Source organism: Crotalus tigris, unplaced genomic scaffold (assembly GCF_016545835.1).
Source record: "Crotalus tigris isolate CLP2741 ecotype Arizona unplaced genomic scaffold, ASM1654583v1 scf7180000017549.6302385, whole genome shotgun sequence".
NCBI lineage: Eukaryota > Metazoa > Chordata > Lepidosauria > Squamata > Viperidae > Crotalus > Crotalus tigris.
Genome location: NW_024096467.1, coordinates 4,513,790 through 4,536,521, shown reverse-complemented (window position 1 = coordinate 4,536,521; position 22,732 = coordinate 4,513,790). Strand labels below are relative to the sequence as shown.

The 22,732-nt window shown below is 39.4% G+C and overlaps 1 protein-coding gene across 1 annotated transcript in view; it reads left to right on the top strand.

The window, feature by feature from the left end:
• The window catches only part of SPATA16 (spermatogenesis associated 16), a 202,864-nt gene that overhangs the window by 125,403 nt on the left and 54,729 nt on the right, over positions 1-22,732 (top strand). Inside the window, exons 6-8 of the mRNA XM_039338463.1 lie at positions 16,271-16,418; positions 17,847-17,993; positions 18,894-19,006. Of these exons, the coding sequence (XP_039194397.1) occupies positions 16,271-16,418; positions 17,847-17,993; positions 18,894-19,006 (408 nt within the window). The remainder of the gene's footprint in view (positions 1-16,270; positions 16,419-17,846; positions 17,994-18,893; positions 19,007-22,732) is intronic.

The following is a 22,732-nucleotide window of genomic DNA, read 5'->3' as shown; positions in this document are numbered from 1 at the left end:
GGAAAAAGGAAAGAGAGAAAGAGAGGGGGGAGAGAGGGAGAGAAAGAGAGGAGGAGAGAGGGAGGAGAGAAAAGAGAGAGAGAAAGAGAGGGAGGGAGAGAGGGAGAAAGAGAAAAAGAGAGAGATGGAGGGAGAGGAGAGGAGAGGGGAGAGAAAGAAAGAGGGAGGGAGAGGAAAGAGAAAGAGAAAGAGAGAGAGGGAGAGACAGAGGAAAGCGAAAGAGGGAGAGAGAGAGGAAAGAGAGAGAGAAGGAGAGAGAGGAAAAAGAGAAAGAAAGAGAGAGGAAAGAGAGAGAGAGAGAGAGAGAGAGAGAGAGAGATGCACAGCAGCCTCTATTTATTTTTAATTCAATTCTTTAATCAAACTTCCCCCCACCTCTCTCGTGCGCATGGGCAAGTTTTGCGGCTCCCAGTGTTTTCTTTTCTCTAGGAAATGGGTCCAAGTGGCTCTGAGTGTTTAAGGTTGCAGACCCCTGGTCTAGATGCTTCTTAAAAACTTCAAGTGTTGGAGCATTCATTGCTTCTGGAAGCAGGTTGTTCCACTGATTAATTGTTCTAACTATCAGGAAATTTCTTCTTAGTTCTAGGTTGCTTCTCTCTTTGGTTAGTTTCCATCAATTGTTTCTTGTCTTGCCCTCATATATTTTGGAGAATTGTTTGATCCCCTCTTCTTTGTGGCAGCCCCTCAAATATTGGAACACTGCTATTATATCACCCTTGGTCCTTCTTTCCATTAAACTAGAGATACCTAATTCCAGCAACTGTTCTTCATATGTTTTAGCCTCCAGTCCCCTAATCATCTTTGCTGCTCTTCTCTGTACTCTTTCTAGAGTCTCAACATCTTTTTTACGTCGTGGTGACCAAAACTGCAGTATTCCAAGTGTGGCCTTACCAAGGCATTGTAAAGTGGTATTAACACTTCACGTGATCTTGATTCTATCCCTCTGTTAATGCAGCCTAGCACTGTGTTGGCTTTTTTGGCAGCTGCAGCACACTGCTGGCTTATATTTAAGTGATTGTCCATAAGTAATAGTATAGTGAAAAAGCTCCCTTTTTTTTGCATATAAAATACCTCAGTTTCAATCCAAGTAAGACCAGGAAAAGGGGAAACACCTTGGGAAGCAGCATCCTACCAGTCATAATAATCTTGGAATAAATTTCCAGGTGGATCCAATAGAAGTCAGATTTGCAAGATGCCACTTCTTATGTTGTTCCTCCCCAGTGCTGAGAGGTTTGGTCAAGCATCATTTCCTTCATCATGATCAAAAGCTTCCTCTGAAATGGAGCCATCTTTGATTGTTTATCAGACATAACCATTTGTTTAGTGACCATTTGAAATTACAACGGCACTGAAAAAAAGTGACTTATGACCGTTTTTCACACTTACGACCATTGCAGCATCCCTGTGGTCACATGTTCAGAATTCAGATGCTTGACAATTGGTTCATATTTATGACGGTTGCAGTGTCTCAGGGCCATATGATCTCCTTTTGCGACCTTCTGACAAGCAATGTCAGAATGGGGAAGCCAGGTTTACTTAACGTGTTAGCAACTTAACAGCAGCAGCAATTCATTTACTAATTGTGGCAGGAAAGGTCATAAAAAGTACAAAACTTGCCTAACAACCGTCTCACTTAGCAACAGAAATTTTGGACTCAGTTGTGATCATAAGTTGAGGACTACCTGTAGAGAGCACTATACAGCTCCTTTCCCAAGCCATCACCAACCATGGTTGGGGGAAGAAAGGACAATATTCTCTGTAGCCTTATCCAAGTGTTTTGTCTATTTTTTCATAAGTCTAGGTTATTTACATAGGATCTGAGCCCATGAGCATTGTTCATGCATCCTAATCATCTCTTTGTAAGTCTGGATTATTTACACAGGGTTTGTTTGATAAAAGCTTCTCCTCTTTTGTTGTGGAAGAGAGGAAGCATCAGAGTCATAAGAAGCCTTTTCTGCAGAATGTTGGCAGCAGCATGGAAATCCTTGGCATTGTGCTTCTTCTCAATGGATGGCACAGACACTTTCTACCTTCTGTTCCATAGGTGCTGAGAACGTCCCATTGTTTGCTAATTGGATATCTTGCCCACTTATTTCCAAAGCAGGAAAACACAAACTGTTGCACTGATTTCATTGATCCCCGGCCAGCTATACCTAATCTGGATATGCTAGACAAACGCATGCAATAAGCAAAGTCTATTGGATAGTAAGAAGGGGATTTTGAAATTGGCACATGCTCCCATTACAGGTTCTCATGATCACATTGCTTTTATTCCAGAAGTGAATATGTAAAATGGCTAATTACTGGCTCATACTAGACTAGCATAAAATGATAATTTGTGATACAGTTTGACCTACCTGTTGCTTTAGCATCTTGTGTGAACAACACCATCAACTTTAGCATCATATATTGAAGATGTGAAGAATTGAAGAGGTGTAGAGTTCAACTTTCAGAATTCTTCAGCCAACAAGCTGACTGGGGAATTCTGGGAGTTGAAGTCCACAATCTCAAAGTTGCTAAATTTGACAAAACACTGGACTAAATTGAACCAGGGAACTATTTTTACCTTGACTTACGCACTGGTCTAAACTGTTCTGGGATGACTCTACAATAGAAATATTGCAATGCATGCAATTTTGTGAGCAGGTAAGGCATATGGATGTTATGGTGGATTTGCCTATTCAGAAAATGACTTTCCTGTAACCAGAAAACTATCAAAAAATGAACTCGTTTTGTAGAATACAGGTAGTCCTCAACTTATAACCATTTATTTAGTGACCATTCAAAGTTTCAACACTGAAACAGTGATTTATCACTGTTTTTCACACTTATGACTATTGCAGCATCCCATGGGTCATATGATCAAAATTTGGACACTTGGCATGTGTTTATGATAGTTGCAGTGTCCTGGGATCATGTGATCAGGGTTTGTGACCTTCTGACAAGCAAGGTCAATGAGGAAGCCAGATTCACTTAACAACTGTGTTGTTAACTTATCTGCAAAAATTCGCATAACACCTGTGGCAAGAAAGGTCATAAAATGGGACAAAATTCACTTAACAACTGTCTCGCTTAGCGATGGAAATTTTGGGCTCAATTGTGGTTGTAAGTCAAGGACTATCTGTACTCTTCACCATCACAGTGCAACCCAAAGGCATGACTGCAAATAAATGAAAGGAAATCTGGTACTTTCGGGTGCATCAAATTTCTATTTGTTCATTTTTAATTTAAAGAATCTTTAAAACTCATGTGGGAAAAGAAAGCTTGGCAGGTATTATTGGATAGTAAGAGAGGGATTTGGGAAGCAAGGAAGGAATACCTGGCAGGTATTGGCTAGGAGCATATTGGCACAAGCAAGCAGCATCTTACTTACCTCTTATCTATTGTTATCCACATCACATTAAAGGTGTGATTACAGAAGCTATTCTCATTTGTGATGAAACTAATATCCCCATGTAAACAAACTGCTGCTCTTCATTTCTATTAACTGTGGATGAACGTGCTTTGTTAACCAATTTTTCTGCCATGTTCTCTTAACGTTTCCTTCATTTCATCTCCAGCCGCTGGATGAAGCAATTTAAGATCATATTTGAGTGTTCCCATTTTAAGGTTGTCTCTTCCTCCTCCTCCTCCTCCTCCTCCTCCTCCTCCTCCTCCTCCTCCTCCTCCTCCTTTTGCCATGAATATATTTGGCACACTTTACCAATGATGTGATTGCTGACATGGTTATGAATAGCAATGTGCCCACATCCTTGTGGTCACCTTAGGCCAGTGGTTCTCAACCTGTGGGTCGGGACCCCATTTGGTCGGGACCCCATTTTGGTCGAACGACCATTTCACGGGGGTCGCCAAACAAGGCTGTCCGCCATTTTTCCTCTTTTTCTTTGGCCACGCCCCTGGTGCCCCATGATGTATAAGTGGTTGGGGTCACCACAACATGGGGAACTGTATTATGGGGTCGCGGCATTAGAAAGATTGAGAACCACTGCCTTAGGCTGTTCTGAGTATACTCTTTCTCACACTTGCTGGGAACTGTCCTACCTGATTATTTTGCCCACACTTCTACAAAGGCCACTGCAGTATCTGTATAATACAGAACTGATGCTTTCCATGCATTTGTCAGGTTTATAAGGGCTTCTTAAAACAGATTTGTCATTTTTTTAATAAATATTTTATTAATTTTCTAATTTCACAATCATGAGTACTTAATTAACAACATGTTGTCTGGGTCCATTGGTAATTCAGTGGTACATATTAACTTTCTCAGTCTAGTTCCAATACTATACCATCCAGTGCTTCCTTGGTCCTCTCTTCTTCTGGTGGTATGCATGTTTCCACACTGGGCAAATACAATTCTTGTTACTGTTAATATACAGTATATACAATTAAATATAGACATCTTCATCACATTTTTATGGTATTATACATAATATTGATAGTGTTAGTTTATAATATCTTTTCTAGCCGGAACATATTTCAATTGTATTTGCACATAAAATACATTTGTTCAATCAATATCCTGTTTTTCTCGCTTTTAAATTTTTTTTAATTTCCCATCAATGTTCAAAATATCTCTATCGCTTATAATTTTCTCATAATAAATTATAGTTAGGCAACCAAAAGCTTCCCTTATTCAAATCTTTTTAAAATTTTCATATTTCCCATCTCATAACAAAGCATAGTATTCTAGTTACAAATCCTATCTTTCTAATTATAATAATACTTTTATTTCTAACAGTTATCTATTTTTAACCATATTCAAACATCCGTTTAATAGTACAATATCCCATCTAATAGGTCAAAACCTCTATTTTCTTCAGTCTTACTCTAGCTTTCTTCCTTTGCCAAATAGCTTTCCAAGTCAGTACATTTCAATCATCAAGTAATTCTTCCTCTGTTTTTGTATATATTGTTTGGAATAAGGAAGAGAATTTAATTGAAGTATTTCTGGAAGAACGCTCAACCCATTTATATTCATTAAACAGCCTCCATCTTTCTCCTTCAGTTTTTCTTTTCATTTCTTGTTTGTCAATATTCAGCATTTCTCCTAATAGCTTTTTCATCCATTTGATCAGTTCTCCTTCCTTATCCCCAAATGTGTTCTGAGATCTTGACAAATAAAATATCTTTTCCATTTCTGGTGTTATCACTGCATCTTCTAATTTTTCATTTGGCTGTATCTGTCTATTAATTTCTTCCTTTAGGTCCTCCATCTTTGGATCCATTTCTTCTAATTTTCCTTTTGTTTTCTGGGTTACTAGTTCCTTCTTTGTAGTCATTGTCTGGATTTGTAAGTTTAGGTTAGAAAATTGTTCTTTTGTTTTTGTATGTAGTCTTTATAGTCCCATAGAGTCCCCAACACAGATAAGCAGCCCAAGAGATTTTTTTCACTTTTCCCAGCTGCAGTCTGCAAATGTGAAAGTTTCCAGGAACAACAAAAAGTCTTATCTAAGTTTCCTTTAAGCATAATAAATTGTAGTGCCATAATTCACCACTAGATTTCATTGACACCATCTTCCAGCTTTCCAAATCCAAGCCTATTTTACAAACTTTCAAATAACTTTTCTAAAAAAAAGTCTCAAAGGTATTTTTAGTCCCCAATTTTCAAAGCTATATATCTGTATTTATTCCAAATTGATCTTGTAGTTTTCTCTATTTTCCCCCAAAGCAAGTAATTCGCCACTTTTCTTTTCCTGAGGGAGCGGGCAAAAACTTCCTTTCCTCTCTCATCAGGGAGGATTCTTTGCTTTGGGCATTCTTTTTTCCAGGAAAGTAGTTTTAAGGTCATAAAAAGAGGATAAAGTCTCTCCCAGTTCCATCCACATTGCTCAAAAATTGCTAGTTAGTGCTTATCTTCAGTTGTCAGCAGCTTCTGACTGGCAACACAAATGTAGCCAATCTTTCCCCCGCTGGTTTGGAGGCCTTCCTCAGATCCAGTGGAAGTGCCGTCACCTCTCCATGATGAATGAGGGTCCCCTCCTTCTTCGTCACCTCTCTGGGGCAACTTTTGGCCCTTTTTAGGATCCCCAGTGGGGCAAAATCAAATGTGGAAGATGGAACCCCGTCTTCCTGCATCCATTACACCACAACGCCTAACTGGAGTCCAGATTTGGCTTTTTTAAAAAAAAAGAACATTAGATCTATCTTTTAATCTTAGGCCTTAGATTCTTTTGAAGCAATGTTAGATTTATTTAAAAAAACAATCCTCTCTTCTGAGACGATCGATCCTGTGCTGCACAGAAAGTTACTTTAAACATGGAATAAAAGCCATGTTCTGCCAATTATGTGTTGCTAGTTCTTTAATCAGTGGGTGCCTTACATATTTTCTTCTATTTCTGTTAAGGAGATGTTTCACGCGGTCATATATTTTACTGTTTTTATTGCTTGAATTATTTCTGAAAACTCCTACAATGTCAACGTTGCTGGAATCACTTTGATATACCTATAGTTCCTGTGGCTTTTTGTGCAATACAGTGCAGTTACTTATTATAAATTATGAAGTTATGAATTATGAATATGTCATCTTTGATGTGGACAGAATTTGCCTATTTCATTCCAGCTTTACCAAGCCTAGGTTCTAAAATGATGAGTGTTGCTATTATGCCCACAATTATTACAAATATAGCTTCCTTATGTTCATCCATTTCATACCTTCATGTGCTGCCAACCACAATATCAGAATTATTCCCTGGCATTACTGACATGTCCTTGCACACCACACTAGTTGCGGATGAACTTTGTTCAACTGCGCTGCTCAATCACTGCTCAATTGCTCTCTCTCCCACCTCAGCTCATAATTCCCTCCATGAATGTGATGTTTCAGCCAAGCTATTGTCGAACACAAGATCAGCAGTCTTTCACAAATTCGCTAGACTCCAGTTCAGAAATTGCTCAATTATAAGGTCAAAGCATAGAGGAAGAATTGTGCTAAGCAGTGCATCAGCAGAAGTCCCCTTGAATTTACTCCATGTCTCCCTTAGTATGGGCCACCTGTTAGTCCGGCAACTTGATCAATGACTAAGCCTGCTATTCCAATAACCAGTCATTGTTTGTCCCCGTATGTTAAGAACAGTAATTGCTAGATATTTTTCCCATTTATAGGTGATAGTTGGTGAGAGAAGAAATTAAGCCCTGGGCATCCACTAATCACTTTTCTTAACTTGGCATGTGTTAAGTTAGTAAGGGCAGCACCATGGCATCCATGGGACCAAACCAGCAGAAGAGAATGCCAGCATTCTCTTCTGCTAGCTCAAGGATTAGTGAATAGACCTTTAATGAAAAAAGTGAATTAAAAATACCCTAAGCTTTTATTATTATTATTAGTATTGTTAACAATTTGGATATTGTATTGTTTAATAATATTGACTTTTTTATATTATTATGTTTATTTTTAATTTGTTTATACCTAGATTAAAGGGGAGTTAAAGCGCATTATGGATTTGGTTATTTATATAGTTGGTTAATGTTAGAGTTTGATTATTCATTTGTAACCCTGTACTCAGCTCTGGGAAGTGGGGGAGGGAGGGGGGGTTAGGGTGGGTGGGTTTTGGGGTGTATACTGTAATTTTTATAAAATTTTTCAATAAAAAAAATACCCTAAGACATTGTGCATGGAGATTAGGAATAGGAACATTCTTTATTGGTCAAGTGTGATTGGATACAAGGAATTTGTCTCTGGTGCATAACTCTAAGCGTACATGCACATAACAAAGTGGTAAGTCATAGATCATAAATCACAAGATACAAACAACAAATGATAAATCATAAGAAACCAATAGGAGATACCTATTAAGATATTGTTATTAAGATATTACATTAGGATATTATTACATATCTATTAAGATATGTATCTTATTACATCAGATACCTCAGATTTAAATGCAGATCACAATGCATAGGCTCATTTGGATGCATATCCACAGAAAAAGTACACCAACCATTCCTGAGATGTTGATTGAAACCACCCCCCAAAAATAGCTTTCATACACACATTTCTTGAAGGAACACTAAATCTAGATTTTCTTTCCTGCCAAATCATTCACTTATACTGTGTTGTAGCATCTAACACTTCCTGAACTTTAGAATAAATCTCTCTTAAGCCTTCCTTTTTTTGCATTGTGCTGCTCAATAGAAAAATATAATTTTTAGCTGTTCTGAAAGGACACTTTTAGAAACACTCTGCTATGAATTAAAACATTGCCACTGCCTTAAGTTAATAAATAAATTTAAGAGCCTAAATAATAAGCTGCTACATGATGTGGTCAACATTATTGGCAAAGCATGGCAGATAAGTGTTTTCAACTGTTGATAATGTATGTTTTATTTATGGATTAATTATTATTAAATGGGAGGTTGAGAAAAGTACATTTTCCACCCCTGGTAAATAAAAAAGAACGTTGTAACAAGGATATTCAACATATAGTCCAAAATTAAGACCTCTCTACTTCACCATATTTTTCTTGGAGGAATGAGTTCATTTACCTTTGGGAAGTATATACTGTAAGCAGCAATTGTATCCTCCTATCTACATTCCTCACCAATGGGTACTAAGAGATGTACTACTGTAGTCCTAATGCCGAACATAATGCATATCCATCATGAGAATGACCACCAATAACTTTAGCTTCCATGAAAGCATTCTAAATGCAAAATGAGAAAAGAAGATAATAAACAGAAGATAACATGAAAACCAAAGATATAATTCAATGATTTAAACCTAAGCAATATAAAAGTTACACAACTAGCCCAAATAAATGCCCTATCTATAAGGCCAGTCTCAGCAGCAGACCAGACTGGAAAGCCAATAACCATCAAAAATACATCCTGGTTGTCAATTTTGATTGTGTTACTGTGAGGAACACCACAACAGGCCTAAGATACTTTTTTTCAGCACCATTATAACTTTGAATGGTTGTTAAATGAATTGTTGTAAATGAAGCATTACTCCTTTCCATCCTTTCATTTGCTTGTTTGTGCTTTCTTTCTTTTCTTTTCTTTTCTCTTTCTTTCTTTCTTTCTTTTTTTTTTCTTTCTTTCTTTCTTTCTTTTTGCTTCACCTTCTCTGAATTTTCTTTTGTATTTCCTTCTCTGGGGAATCCAATTTACTTATCTCTTAGTCAGATGGCAGAATGCATGCTCTGGTATTGTTGCCAGGCTCGTTTGCCAGTAATAAGTCAACTGATCAAGTCCTTTGGGTCCTGGCAAAGCTTAGAAACCACAAAAATCTTATTTCTGAAGCTTGCAAAGTGTGGGGAAAGGGACGAACAGAATATTGTATAGCAGGAAAAGTTCCATTCAGAAGCCATTGTGATGTACACTTCCTTGTACCCTGCTAAGAATTGCAAGGGCAGTCTCCAAGAATAAAACACTAAGTAACCATCATGCATAACATCACCAATACAATTTTTCAGAAATTTTTCCATCCTTTTTTGTTTGATGATGTATAGAAATGCCTCTTTTAAATCCATTTCCCCAAATCCATTTTTCCTCGAAGCACTATCACGCTTTCAGTCAACTAACGTTGCATGTTGCCCTCCACTCCTTTCATCATTCCCTCTTCTCTCTACTTCCTTATCTTTCTTCTGATTTCCTCCATTAGATGACTTGTGCATAAATAGATATATTTTCCTTGTATACTTTGGTAGGCTTCATGCATTTATACATTTTATGATTGCCAGATCTTACCTGCCAACATCCAGATGATCACTAATTAAAGCAAAGTGCCATCATTCTCTGTATCTCTGTGCTATCATCTAATGCAGGGGTCCCTGGGCCATGGCATACCAGCAACCAGGCCTCACAAACTAGTAAAGCCCCATCTGTGGGATGCAGGCAGCACACAAAACCACGCTTTCTCCGGTCTGCAGAAAAACTTCTCTCCATGTAACCAGTCCCTGGTGCCCAAAAGGCTGGGGACCTCTGATCTAATGGCTCTCATCCTGTTCTAAATGGCAAACCAGCAGACAAGAAAGAGACCCTGACATGAAACCAAAGTCCCTTTTTGAGGAAGATCAAGATTGCTTTTATCTTCATCAAGTCAGATCACTATGGCTCCATAAAGGCTTTATCTGTATTCAGGCAGTTTGTCACACCTTTTCAAAGATAAAACTCCGGCTAAAATTGAGCTTCATTGATCCCCACAGGCATCATAAGTAATATTGTAACTTAGGAAATGCACATAAGCTAATAATTAAATGAGCAACAAATATGCTAATCCCAATTATTCATCTCTCTAAACCTAATAACAGAGTTAGAAGGACCTTGGAGGTCTTCTAATTCAAACCCCTGCTCAAGCTGGAGACCCTATACCATTTCAGACAAATGGCTGTCCAATCTCTTCTTAAAAACCTCCAGTGTTGCAGCACCCACAACTTCTGGAGGCAAATCATTCCACTGATTAATTGTTCTAACTGTCAGGAAATTTCTCCTTAGTTCCAGGTTGCTTCTCTCCTTGATTAGTTTCCATCTATTGCTTCCTGTCCTGCCTTCAGGTGCTTTGGAAAATAGCTTGACTCCCTCTTCTTTGTGGCAGCCCCTGAAATATTGGACCGCTGCTATCATGTCCCCCCTATTGTAATGGAGTCCAGATTGCAGTGGTAAACAGCAGCTCTCTTCTTTCAACCTAAACCAACTTAATCTGCGGTACGAGAGACAAAGCAGTCTGTATTTATTGATTTGGGAAAAGACCTGTTACAGTTGGATCTTTTTATGATGTAGAATATGCGAAAATAAAATCTGCTGGGCACAAAGAGAATCTACGCAAAGGTCTGGAGGCAAGCTGTTCCACTGGTTAATTGTTCTCACTGTTAGGAAATTTCTCCTTAGCTCTAGGTTGCTTCTCTCCTTGGTTAGTTTCCATCCATTGTTTCTTGTCTTGCATTCTGGTGCTTTGGAAAATAGTGTGACCTCCTCATCTTTGTAAGGGGCCCTCAAATATTGGAACATTGCTATCATATCTCCCCTAGTCCTTCTTTTCACTAGAACCCAATTCCTGCAGCCATTGTCTCTTTGTATTTATCTATTAGGATGAGAGCCCATAGGATGCTCACCCTTGACCAAACATTGCTGTCTGGCCTATTAGTTGGTTCTTGTCCTTATTAGCAGTCCTTCTTTAAGTAGATACTTCAGAGGCCCTTCAGATGCTGAACTATGGTCCTGTGCTCCAACTGTAGTTGCATCACTAGGTCTAGCAGGTCTCAGAAGTCCTCTCAGAATTGATGTATGGTATTTCTCATCTCAGAGAAGAAAACAAGAAAGCATTTCTCCTACTCCTTATCCAAAGGCTGAGTGACCTGATAGTTGATTACTTAGACATTGTCAGCAAGAGGGCAGATCCAGAGCAGGCCCCTTGACATGCAGCTTTCTTCTGCAGTACTTCGTTGCTTTTCTCCCAGCTGCTTGAAGTGAATGCTTGACTCTATTTAACAGCACAGGCAATTCTGAATGTATCCATGGATTTAATATATATCTTTGCTGCTAGCAAATAAAGCTACGTTTCTCGATGGCTTCTATTGTTGAATGGTTGGCAATGCAGAGTTTCTGCTTTACAATGACATCTTAATGCATTTTATTTCTGGGCATGTAGCATTAAGGCAAACCGATCAAAAAGTTGTTTTTATCAGAATCAGTCTTTAGTGACATGTCATAAAATAAACCAAAGTATCCATTTATGGCTATTCTGAAAGAAAAAATAAATTTTGAATTTCTTCAGCCTTTCCATTCCAGGGAAGCAGTCTCTACTTTTGGAAGCATTGCTTAGATTTGCACATAATTTTGTGAGCAATTTTGCATCACCAAGGAGTGACCTTGAGCACCAAAATACTGACTGTCCATCTGCTAGTAAACCTGAGTGCAGTAATTTTAAGGTAACCAACTTTTTTACAATGAAAAGGAGGACACAAATAAATTGAAGAAAAAAATATTGTAAATAAAAGAAACATTTTATTCATTGCAACAATAATACAGAATAACTATAATATGATAAATGCATAATAAAAACATTTGTAACAGTAACATTTTATATTGTAATTATGCTTACATGCCACACCCCCACCTGCAGCCACCCCGCCAGCACTGCCGCCCCGCCGTGTAGAGCGGGCCCTGCGAATCCTAAAGCACCAGCTGCGCCAGCTCCAGCCCCGGGGGGGCAGCCCGCCGTCAACACACCCTGCCTGCAGTCGCCCCGCCTGCAGTTGCCCCACCAGCACCACCACCCACCATGCACAGCCCCGTGTAGAGCAGGCCCCGTGGCTCCCACAGCATGGGGGGCAGCCGGCCACCGCTGCCCCTCACACCCCCATCCGCAACAGCCCTGCCGCCCCTGCCTCTTGCGCCCGCAGCCATTATTGCCCTAGCAGGGCCGAAGATCAAGAGAAAGTTACCATGGCGTCGCCACTCCAGTCTCCTCCAGGTATCTTCGGGACTAACTAGGAGATGGTGCAGTTGGGTAGCAGGGAGGGGTGCAAAGTTCCTGCCAATTTGCCTTCGCTCCAGACAACTTATATGTGCAAAGTTTGCCGGTCGGGTGTTTTGGTGCGCTCAGCAGCAATTCCTATTGGCTTTCAAAAGCCAATAGGGGGAGTAGCACAGCTCATGCAAAAGTTGAAAAAAAAACCATCAAAAAAGATGCCGGAATGCCATTCTGAGAGTTCTATGAGAAAAAAAAAAGCCCTGCAGATTAGTCTTCAAATATCAAAAAGGAGGACATGTAGGAGGACACTTTTTGAGGGAGGATAGAACTCACAAAAGGAAGACTGTCCTCCCTAAAGGAGGATGGTTGGTCACCTTAGTAATTTTTCAGTTCCACCCTGAGATTTTTGTTCTTTGTGGAAAGCCTTTGTGTTTTCTGCTTTACCTCTGTCAGTTTGTCTTCATGGAAGACGATCTCTTATCAAAAATAGTCCATCAAATGAGATGCGTCTAATTTGAATTATGAAATTAGAAAAAAAAACCTATATCGAAAGTGAAAGACAAAAATGTGTATATTCTAAGTTTCGACTCAGGCAATGAGTGTCAGAAGATAGGTTTTTAACTAATATAAGTCACTTTTTGAGGATTCAGCCAGTGGCTGCTCCTAGATGAAAACAACCTAATGACATATCATCAAAATCATATTCAGGTAAGGTTCTCTCAGATTAAATACATTCTAGTGAACTTATACATTATGACAAAACATGGTTGCTATAACCATGATTTGTTAAATAAGCCAAAAATATTGGGTTCATATATGGATTGGGTTCATAAGTTATGGTAATTGTTATGCATGAACCAGGCCACTGTAGCTTGATAGATAGATAGATAGATAGATAGATAGATAGATAGATAGATAGATAGATAGATAGATAGATAGAGTAATGCCTTCCAGTCCCAACTATCAGCACTTAGAATCCACCCCATATCAATGTTTGAGGAGAAACAATACTAATATTATTTGTTTGCTTGCTTATTTATTTATCTATCTTGCAAGAAAATCTTTAAACAGATACATTAAACTCCTCTGAGAATGTCATCACATCACCGCCATGCCTAAGAGAAAGATATATCATCTTAATTGAAAGATGTTGCATGCCTATGGTTTGCAACCCAACTGCTATCTCCATATTTCCTGTTTTGTCCAATTTCAGACCACTCTTCCCAACATCATTCTAAATAAGAGGATGAGGAGATTGAGAGTAGGTTTGGGGTAATGTTTAAAGATATTTGGCTAGAAACAAGGAGAACTGAGTTCTAGTTCTACCTCAAACACAAAACTAGCTGGATTACTTCAGGCCATTTAACTACCACTAGACTAGGCAGTTGAAAAAAAAATCATTGAGAAAAATGCTGGTAAGCCTATCTTGTCCAAGGTGAAGCTCACACAAGCACACACATTGAGGTGGTTAAAAACCTTACTGATAAGGGAAATGAGAGTACAAACACATATGCACACACAGTATAGAAACAAGTCCCCCAAAATTCTGCAAGCTTGCCTTAAAAGAGTTCCACATCCAAAACAGAGTACAAGAGTGTTCAAGTGCAGCCCGGGGGTCCAAACATTGTAGAAGAATTGTCAGCCAGTCCAGGTTCAGGCTCAAAGTCATGATGTATCTGAAGCGGGATGAGAGGGAAGAAAGGAGAGGAGAGAGAAAAGAGTAAAGGAGGGGAGAAGGAAATAGGAAGGTTGGAGAAGAAGAGGAGAAGTGGGGAGAAAGGGGAGGAGAGTGGTGAAAGAAAGAGAAGAAGAGAGGAAGAAGAGAAGAAAGGGAGAAAGAAAGGGAGAAAGAATATAGAGAAGAAGGAGTGTAGATACAGTGAAAGGGGAAATGGGCGAGCAACACCAAAAGTCATGTGTATGTATTTATTTCATTTTATTAAAAGTATCTTATATATGAATGTAAAAAGAATGTATGTTAACATCTGATAAATATCACGGTATATGTATGGGGGAGAGTTTGGAAAAATAAAAAATTATTAAAAGGAAGAAATATGGACTGTAGGTAAACAAATGTTTCTTGCCAATGGAGAAGCTTGACCGTGCCGTTCTTAAATAGAAGCAGCCTTGGTGTTAATAATAATAATAATAATAATAATAATAATAATAATAATAATAATAACAACAACAACAACAACAACAACCTTGGAGGTCATCTAGTCCAACCCCCTGCTCAGGTAGGAAACCCTATACCATTTCGGACAAATGGCTGTCCAGTCTCTTCTTAAAAACTTCCAGTGTTGGAGTATTCACCTCTTCTGGAGGCAGGTTGTTCCACTGGTTAATTGTTCTAACTGTCAGGAAATTTCTCTTTAGTTCTAGGTTGCTTCTCTCTTTTTTTCTCATAGAACGCCCAGAAAGGAGTTCCGGCACCTTTTTTGGATGGAACCTTGTAGGGTAGGCAAGGCAGGTTGTATGACATGTGTGAGTTCCGGCACCTTTTTTTTTTTTTTTTTACAAAAAAAGCACTGGTGGTGACCAAAACTGGATGCAGTATTCCAAGTGTGGTCTTACCAAGGCATTGTTCCTCATTTGGAAGCGTGGTTTGAAAAAGGTCTCCTTACCGGATATAAATTGGTTGAAGTTTTAAAAGTGAAAGGGAAATACAAACAATGAACCAAGGGAAGGATCTGGAAAATGTTTTCTTATCAAATCTACGAAAATTAAATGCTTAAAGAAATCTGTGCAATGGGATAAAGAATTGCAGAGAAATCAAATCCTACAACATTATTTGATTGAATTAAAACTTAAGGCAGGTGTAAACGAAGAAACACAAAGTTGGTTTATGTGATCAAGGTTAAAATAAGACCTTTTTTTCAATGTTCTAACCCTTCTTTATGGACTTTTGCTGACACCAGGATTTATATTTTAGAGATTTGCTTATAGATAAGGAATGGGATATGAGATGAAGAGGTATTTAACCTCACAGGAGGATAAAGAATTATTAAATTGGTTTATAATTGTTGGGAAGGTTGGAAATTAATTATTTATATGTTTCTTTTCTTTATTCTCATTTCTTTTTCTTCTCTTTTTCTTCTTTCTTTCCATTCTCTTCTTTTTCTCTAAGTTTAGTTTGTATTAGTTTTTACTATTGTAATTAAAATCTTAGTAAAATTATCTTATTAAGAAAAAGAAAGCAAAGCAAGTTACTGAATGGATGAGAGTCCCGAATCATGAATAACTGAAGTCTAACAAAATTGTTGTTCCAATCTGATTTTCTTTGAGCCCTTTCCCTATGAGAGTGGATGACTTCTATAAATTTAGGATGTGAATCACACTTTGTTTATTCCTTCATTTTATTCTGCATGTGCTATTTTATCTTTGGAGCGCCCATATTTAAAATAACATAAAAGTTCAATCAGTTTCCCTGGCTTTGAAGAAAATCTTGAATGGTATGAATATGACCTTGAGAAAAGATAAAATTCATTTTCTTATTATCTTTCAGATAATTCACTAATGTCTATCTTCTTCCTACCAAAAGCATAGCCTTGCTGCAGTGGGAAATGTTTACAAATGTTCTTTTCCTACATTAAAATTTATTCTCTCAGGGTGATACAGACAATGCATTCTGGAACTCATTTATATTTTTTTCTAATTAACATTCAATCCCGAAATATGTTATCTTTGCATGACTGTGCAATTATTAAGGGGAAAAATATCATCCATGAAGGTAATTATTTTTCAGTTTTCCTCATCTTTTTGTACTTTTTAAATAGTAGCTCAAGTTTTCTAACAAAAAAAAAAAGGCTGTATCATCTGTCTTTTCCCCCTTCCTTCTTTTTTCCTTTTTTTTTCCCCCAGGCTATGATTGAAGAAGCTATCACAAGGGCAGAATATTTTTCAGTGATGTATACTCCTTTTGCCATAAAAATAAGGGCTGAAAACACAGACAAGCTAAAGGAAGTTTTTATCAGAAAGCATCCTGACTATGTGGAATACATATATACAGGTGACAACATTGCAGAGTCTTTCAAAATTAAGCATGCTACCATTGATGGATGGGTTTGGGTGAGGCTGTCAAAAAAATAGTGGACTATTATCAGCTCTGGCCTAGATGACCTTTGACTCCACACAACCCCAGTCAGCTTCTGCTCACATCTTGTTTGCAGCCCACAAGTGGTTTCCCCTAACCTACTTCAGTACAGGTAGTCCTCGACTTATGTCCACAACTGAGTCCCAAAAATGTTGTTCAGCAAGAAAATTGTTCAATGAGATTTTCCCCTTTTGACGACCTCCCCTGCCACCGTTGTTAAGTGAATCACTGCAGTGATTAAGTTAGTAACCCGGTTGTTAAGTGAATCCAGCTTGCCCATTGACTTTGCTTGTCAGAAGGTCACCAAAGGTGATCACGTGACCCCGGAACACTGCCACCGTCATAAATATGAGCCAGTTGCCAAGCGGCTGAATTTTGATCACATAACTTGGGGATGCTGCAACGGTGTGAAAAACGGTCAAAAGTCGCTTTTTTCAATGCTGCTGTAACTTCGCACAGTTGCTAAATGAATGGTTGTAAGTCGAGGATTATCTGTAGTGGACAGGTACACAACATTTCAAAAAAGCTTTTCTTGCAAAAGAAAAAAAAAAGAAGCAGGATTTTCCTAGGTTTCTCTACATGTTAATCCCTTATAGGCCCCACAAAGCAAGATAAACTACTGCTGTATGAATATGAGGACTGTTGAATATTCATAGAAGGAAGAACATGTAGATCAGGGTTCCCCAACCTATGGACTGTGGCTTACTGGCCACTGGGCCACGAGATAGGCTGGCCACTCGCGCTAGCACCCATGGCCCGTTTGCACATGTGGCAGCAGCTAGTGCTTGCACAAATGGGGCCGCTAGCACGTACAGGGGTTGTGTGGCCCATTTGCATATGTGTGCGGGTGCTAGCAGCGGTGAAGGCTAGTGCCTACATGCATGTGCAAACAGGGCTGCTAGCGCCATGCAGGTGCCCGCAGCCCTGTTCACACGCGGCTCCATTTGCATGCGCATGCACACGTACACACAAATTCCCCAGCTGCTCCCTTTCTCTCTGGGCCACCAGCATGAAAAGGTTGGTGACCTCTGATGTAGATTACATAATACTCACTCAATGACAGGGCAGCCATCTGAAGACTACAGCCATCAAAAAAGAAGCAGCTCAGGATTTTCAGCCCAAAAAGAGAGAAGGTTTCTTGCGCTGAAAAATAAAATTCCTCACTCCTTCCTTTCAAGAAAAATAATTTAATTTGTTACAATGCATGCTTGTCTTCTGTGATGCGTACGGATGAGTCGGTTCTGATTAAAATTCTTGTGCAAATTTTGTAAATTGGAATAACAAGTATCAACGGCTGTCTCAGTGGTAGTGTAGATGTTGTCCCTTCCCTGTCTTACATTTCAGACTCTCACGGATTGCACAGTTTGCCCCAAACTGCTGACTGGTCTTGTCCATCTTCTCAGTCCTATTTGCTGACCCTGGGCCTGAAAAACAAAGAAGTTGGAAAATTTTTAGAAAAAATGTCTTGTAGAAAACTGCCAACATTTTCAGGTGGTAAAATATCTCTCTCTCTCTCTCTCTCTCTCTGTGTCTCTCTGTGTGTGTCTCTCCCTCTCCTTCCATCCCTCTCCCTCCCCCTCCCTCTCTCTCTCTCCCTCCCTCCCTCTTTCTCCCTCCCTCCTCACCTTTTCTTTCTCCTCTCCCTCCCTCTCTCCCTCCCTCCTTCCCTCACCCTCTCCCTCTCTCCCTCTCTCCCTCCCTCTCTTCCCCTCCCTCTCTCTCTCTCTCTGATTTCTACTTAAGACTTCTCAATCTCAGCAATTTTAAGAAATGTTTTTTAAGATTTTAAGATACTGGGGAATTCTGGGAGTTTAAGTTTATACATCAAAAAGTTCTTGAGGCTGAAAAGCACTGCCTTAAGGCTAAATCACCATCAGTTTCATGTATTCTCCCTTATGTGCATCTCCAAAGTTAGGAAAAACAATTTGGTGAAGAAAATTTGAACAGGTCAGTTCTTGCTGATACAGAGTTCTGCACAATTTTCCAAAGCAGCAAAACATGTGCATGGATATACACACACAAACACACACACAAACACACACAGGCATATTTTGAATGTTTCTAGTGGTTCCTTAACTCTCCTATCCTCATGATATAAATATGAATATAAATGTATGGGCATATTTGAGTAGGGTCATGTTTACTGCTTTAATTTATTTGGAAGCAGAATAATTGATACCAAATATGCAACAACCCAGTTCTGCTTACACATTTTTCTCTCACCTTCATGATCTAATGGTTAGAAGTCATTTTCCTTTGGGGTGGGGAATAACCATCAAACCATTTGTGATCATCTGAGAACTGTCTCTCACCTACGCATAGCAAATCATAATAACACTTTTAAATATATATATTCAGTGTAACTTTTTTTTTTTTTTGCCTTCTCGCCAGAGCACAAAGCTCCTTTCAGCCCTATCACAAAAGATGAGGCTCAGAGACACCTAGAGACCATTGGAAAAAGGATCTTACCAATAATGGATTTTATTAGAGGCACCAAATTAACGGTAAGACTATGTTTCAAACATCTTATCCAGTTAATGAGGGAGGAGAGGAAAAGAACTACTTAGCTTAAATCTGCAAGTCAGCTATGTCAAAGTATCTAAAGACGTAGCCCATTTGATAATAGTTAGTATCCTTAGAATTGAATTTCCATATTTCAACTTAAATGGGTTAGTGAATTGGATTTTAAGAGCAAGTAGGCTTAAGGGGAAGTAAATCTTCAGGTTTATACCTTAAAAGGAAGTAAAGTTTTGGCCTGATGTCTTCCAAGTGTATGATGAACTAGTTTATCCCTTCCTTACATAAATCTCTTGTACCACTTTTGCAATTTAGGGAGTTTTCAGATTTCAGAAAAGGCAATTATAGCTGCAACTTTCATCCAAATCTGCTAGAAAATATTTTAAAAGTTTAAAGAATTTTTTTTAAAGGAATAAGTAAGACTATCCTATTTACTGAAACCTGTTAAGGGTTCTCCACTCAGAGGAGACTGCTGTTTATGCATGTTCTGTCCAATCCCATCAAAAGAATTGGAAGGGATATGTGAAAAGCATGTGGCTGTTTTATGATTTCCCCAAGTTTCTGATGAAAAGAAACTACTAATTTTTCAAAAGCAAGAAGACCACAAAAAAATCTAGACTGAGGCCCTTTTCAAAGGGTTCAAAGTGAAGATTTGCTTTGGTTCACAATCACATTATCATTTAAGACCTTATTCTTACACCTGCCTATGAGAAACTCAGGGGCATTTCTTAGCAGAACTTAGTTACAATTATGTCCTTATGTTCTAGCATCCCAGCCTACTGAATTAATTTACTAATGTTTGTACACACCCAGAAAATAGGTCAATCTAGGAACTAAATCAAGTGGGTTGCTTGAGGCTGCCGTTGTGGAAGAGATTTACTACATTTTTTTTAAAAAAAAATAATAACTGACAATTTTGCCCATCAACGTTTCATCAATGAGTCTTTGACCACATGGTACCCCCCAGATGCATATGGCAACATAGTCTTTGGCTATGGTAGCTGCCCTCAAAGCACAGCTAAAATAAGTTGGAGAAAGCTGGCCTAAACTTTGGAGTAACTCTTTTGAGTCCTTGGTTAATTGATGGGAACCAACCAATAAAAAGTCCCACAAGAAGGTCCCTACACCAAGGGAGATAAAATAGCAATAGCAACAGCATGTAGACTTATATACCACTTCACAGTGCTTTACAGCCCTCTCTAAGCAGTTTACAGAGTTGGCATATTGCCCCCCCCCCAACAATCTGGGTCCTCATTTTACCGACCTCGGAAGAATGGAAGGCTGAGTCAACCTTGAGCCCCATCAGGACTGAACTCCAGATTGTGGGCTGACTTTGCATGCAATACAGACAGTCCTCAACCTATGACCACAACTGAGCCCCAAATCTATGTTGCTAAGTGAGAAATTTATTAAGTGAGTTTTCTCCCCTTTTGTGATTTTTCTCGTCACATTTCTTAAGTGAATCACTGCAGTTCTTAAATTCGTAACAAGGTTGTTAAGTGAACCTGGTTTCTCTAGTGACTTTGCTTGTCAGAAGGTTGCAAAAGGGGATCACATCACTCCAGGACACTGCAACCATCACAAATATATTGTCAGGTGATCCAAATGTAAATCATATGACCATGAGGATGCTGCAACCATCATAAGTGTGAAAAATGGTCATAAGTCACTTTCTCCAGTGCCTTTGTAACTTTGAACAGTCACTAAATCAGTGGTTCTCAACCTGTGGGTTGGGACCCCATTTGGGGTCGAACGACCATTTCACGGGGGTCGCCAAACAATGCAGTCTGCCATTTTTTCCCCCTTTTCCTTAGCTGTGCTACTCCATTTTATTCTATCTATCTATCTATCTATCTATTTATTTATTTATGAGACTTATATACCGCTTTAAGTGCAAGCACTCTCTAAGCGGTGTACACCAGTAAGCAATGTATATATATATATTTACATTGCCCCCAACAATCTGGGTCCTCATTTTACCTCCCTCGGAAGGATGGAAGGCTGAGTCAACCTTGAGCCAGTGAGATTTGAACTGCTGACCTGCTGAACACAGTCAGCTAAAGTGGCCTGCAGTACAGCACTCTAACTGCTGCACCACCTCGGCTCTTTAAAAGCCAATAGAGTCTAATTCTATTGTCTTTCAAAAGCCAATAGGAATTGTCCAGGCTGTCTCTGCCCTGCTGAGCCCACCAAAAGTCCCATTCTGCAAACGGTGCTGCACCAGTTGAGTAGTCCTCAATTTACGACCAGTTGAGTAGTCTTTGACTTATGACCGGTTGGGGGTCGCGGCATTAAAAAGGTTGAGAACCACTGCACTAAATGAACTATTGTAAGTCGAGGACTACCTGTGCTGCAATTTAACCACTGCACCACTAGGGCTCATATGAAGATCATATGATCAAATTTCCTTTCCCTGGATTATACCCAGATTATTTCTGCTTGACCAAAAAGGTCTTCTGCTTTTGATTACAGCTTAGTTTTGGCTTTTAGATTTTTGAGGGGTGGGCGGGGGCGGGCAGAGGGAGTTATTTTGAGGTTGTTGTTTTTTTTTCTCAACTGGGCCTGGCTGGCAAGCCTTTTCTGTTTGCTGACTTCATTCCTTTTAAAAGCCTGTTTTCAAATGTCTTGTGCCAACCCTGTTCCTCAGCCCTCATCCCATTTGTCAAGTCTTTTCTCCTGTTAGATCATTCAGTTCAGGGTGCCTGAAGCCTTCATTTTCAGCTTCCTCTTTACTTAACCTTTGCAGGACCAGGACAAGGTGTTTTTAGCTTCTCCTTGGCCACTTTATTATTTTCTTTACTGCTTCTTAGTTGTCTCTTGAACTCCACCATCACTCAGGTAATTTTCATCATGCGCGCCATATCCCCATGGGCTCTTATTGCTGCCGGAGGCAGTTATTTACACTCTCTTTTGGCATTTTTTTCATTACCGCTGAAATACAGCCCCTGACAGCATTCAGCCTGCTATAATCCCCTCCTTCCCCCTCCCCTCTTAAATATGAGAATGAGGCTGGAGGATTATTTCTTCCACCATGGGCTTAGGGGAAATTGCCTTGTTTATTCAGCAGTAGCCAGATTAGCTCTTCAATTTGATTTTTTTTTTTTTAGCCCAAATGTATGGATGTGCAGGCAAAGGAAACCAGAATGCCCTCCATTCAGTAAGTGTGCAGCAAAGATTTATTATAGCTTTCATCCCGATCTGCTCATTTACCACCTACAAGGCACTTGGGTCCCAGCCAGTCCATAAGAAATAATGTATTCCCAACTGCAGGTTGATATGATGTAGTCCTGACTTGTATCATGCTCCTGGGATTCAAGCTAGACAAGATGATTCGCAGCTGCATCACTCATCTCTTTAAATGCTAATAAAACTGAGGTGGGGGACACTGATTCATCCTGGAACCACAGTTGGGGAAAGTCCTGTATCATTTCCCCAACGAGAATCTCCTATCAACCTGATTGCAACAGCCCCTCCCCATGTTGTAATGACAGGACAATTACATTAGAAAGTATGTCTATAACAGAATAGCACAGTTGGAAGGGACCTTGGAGGTCTTCTAGTCCAACCCCCTGCTCAAGCAAGAAACCCTATACCAGTGATGGTGAACCTTTTAGAGACCGAGTGCCCCAAAACTGGCCCTGCCCCCTGCTCCACCCCTGCCCCGCCCCCGCCCAGTCTGCCCACAGAGCCACTTACCACCTCCAGGGCCCACC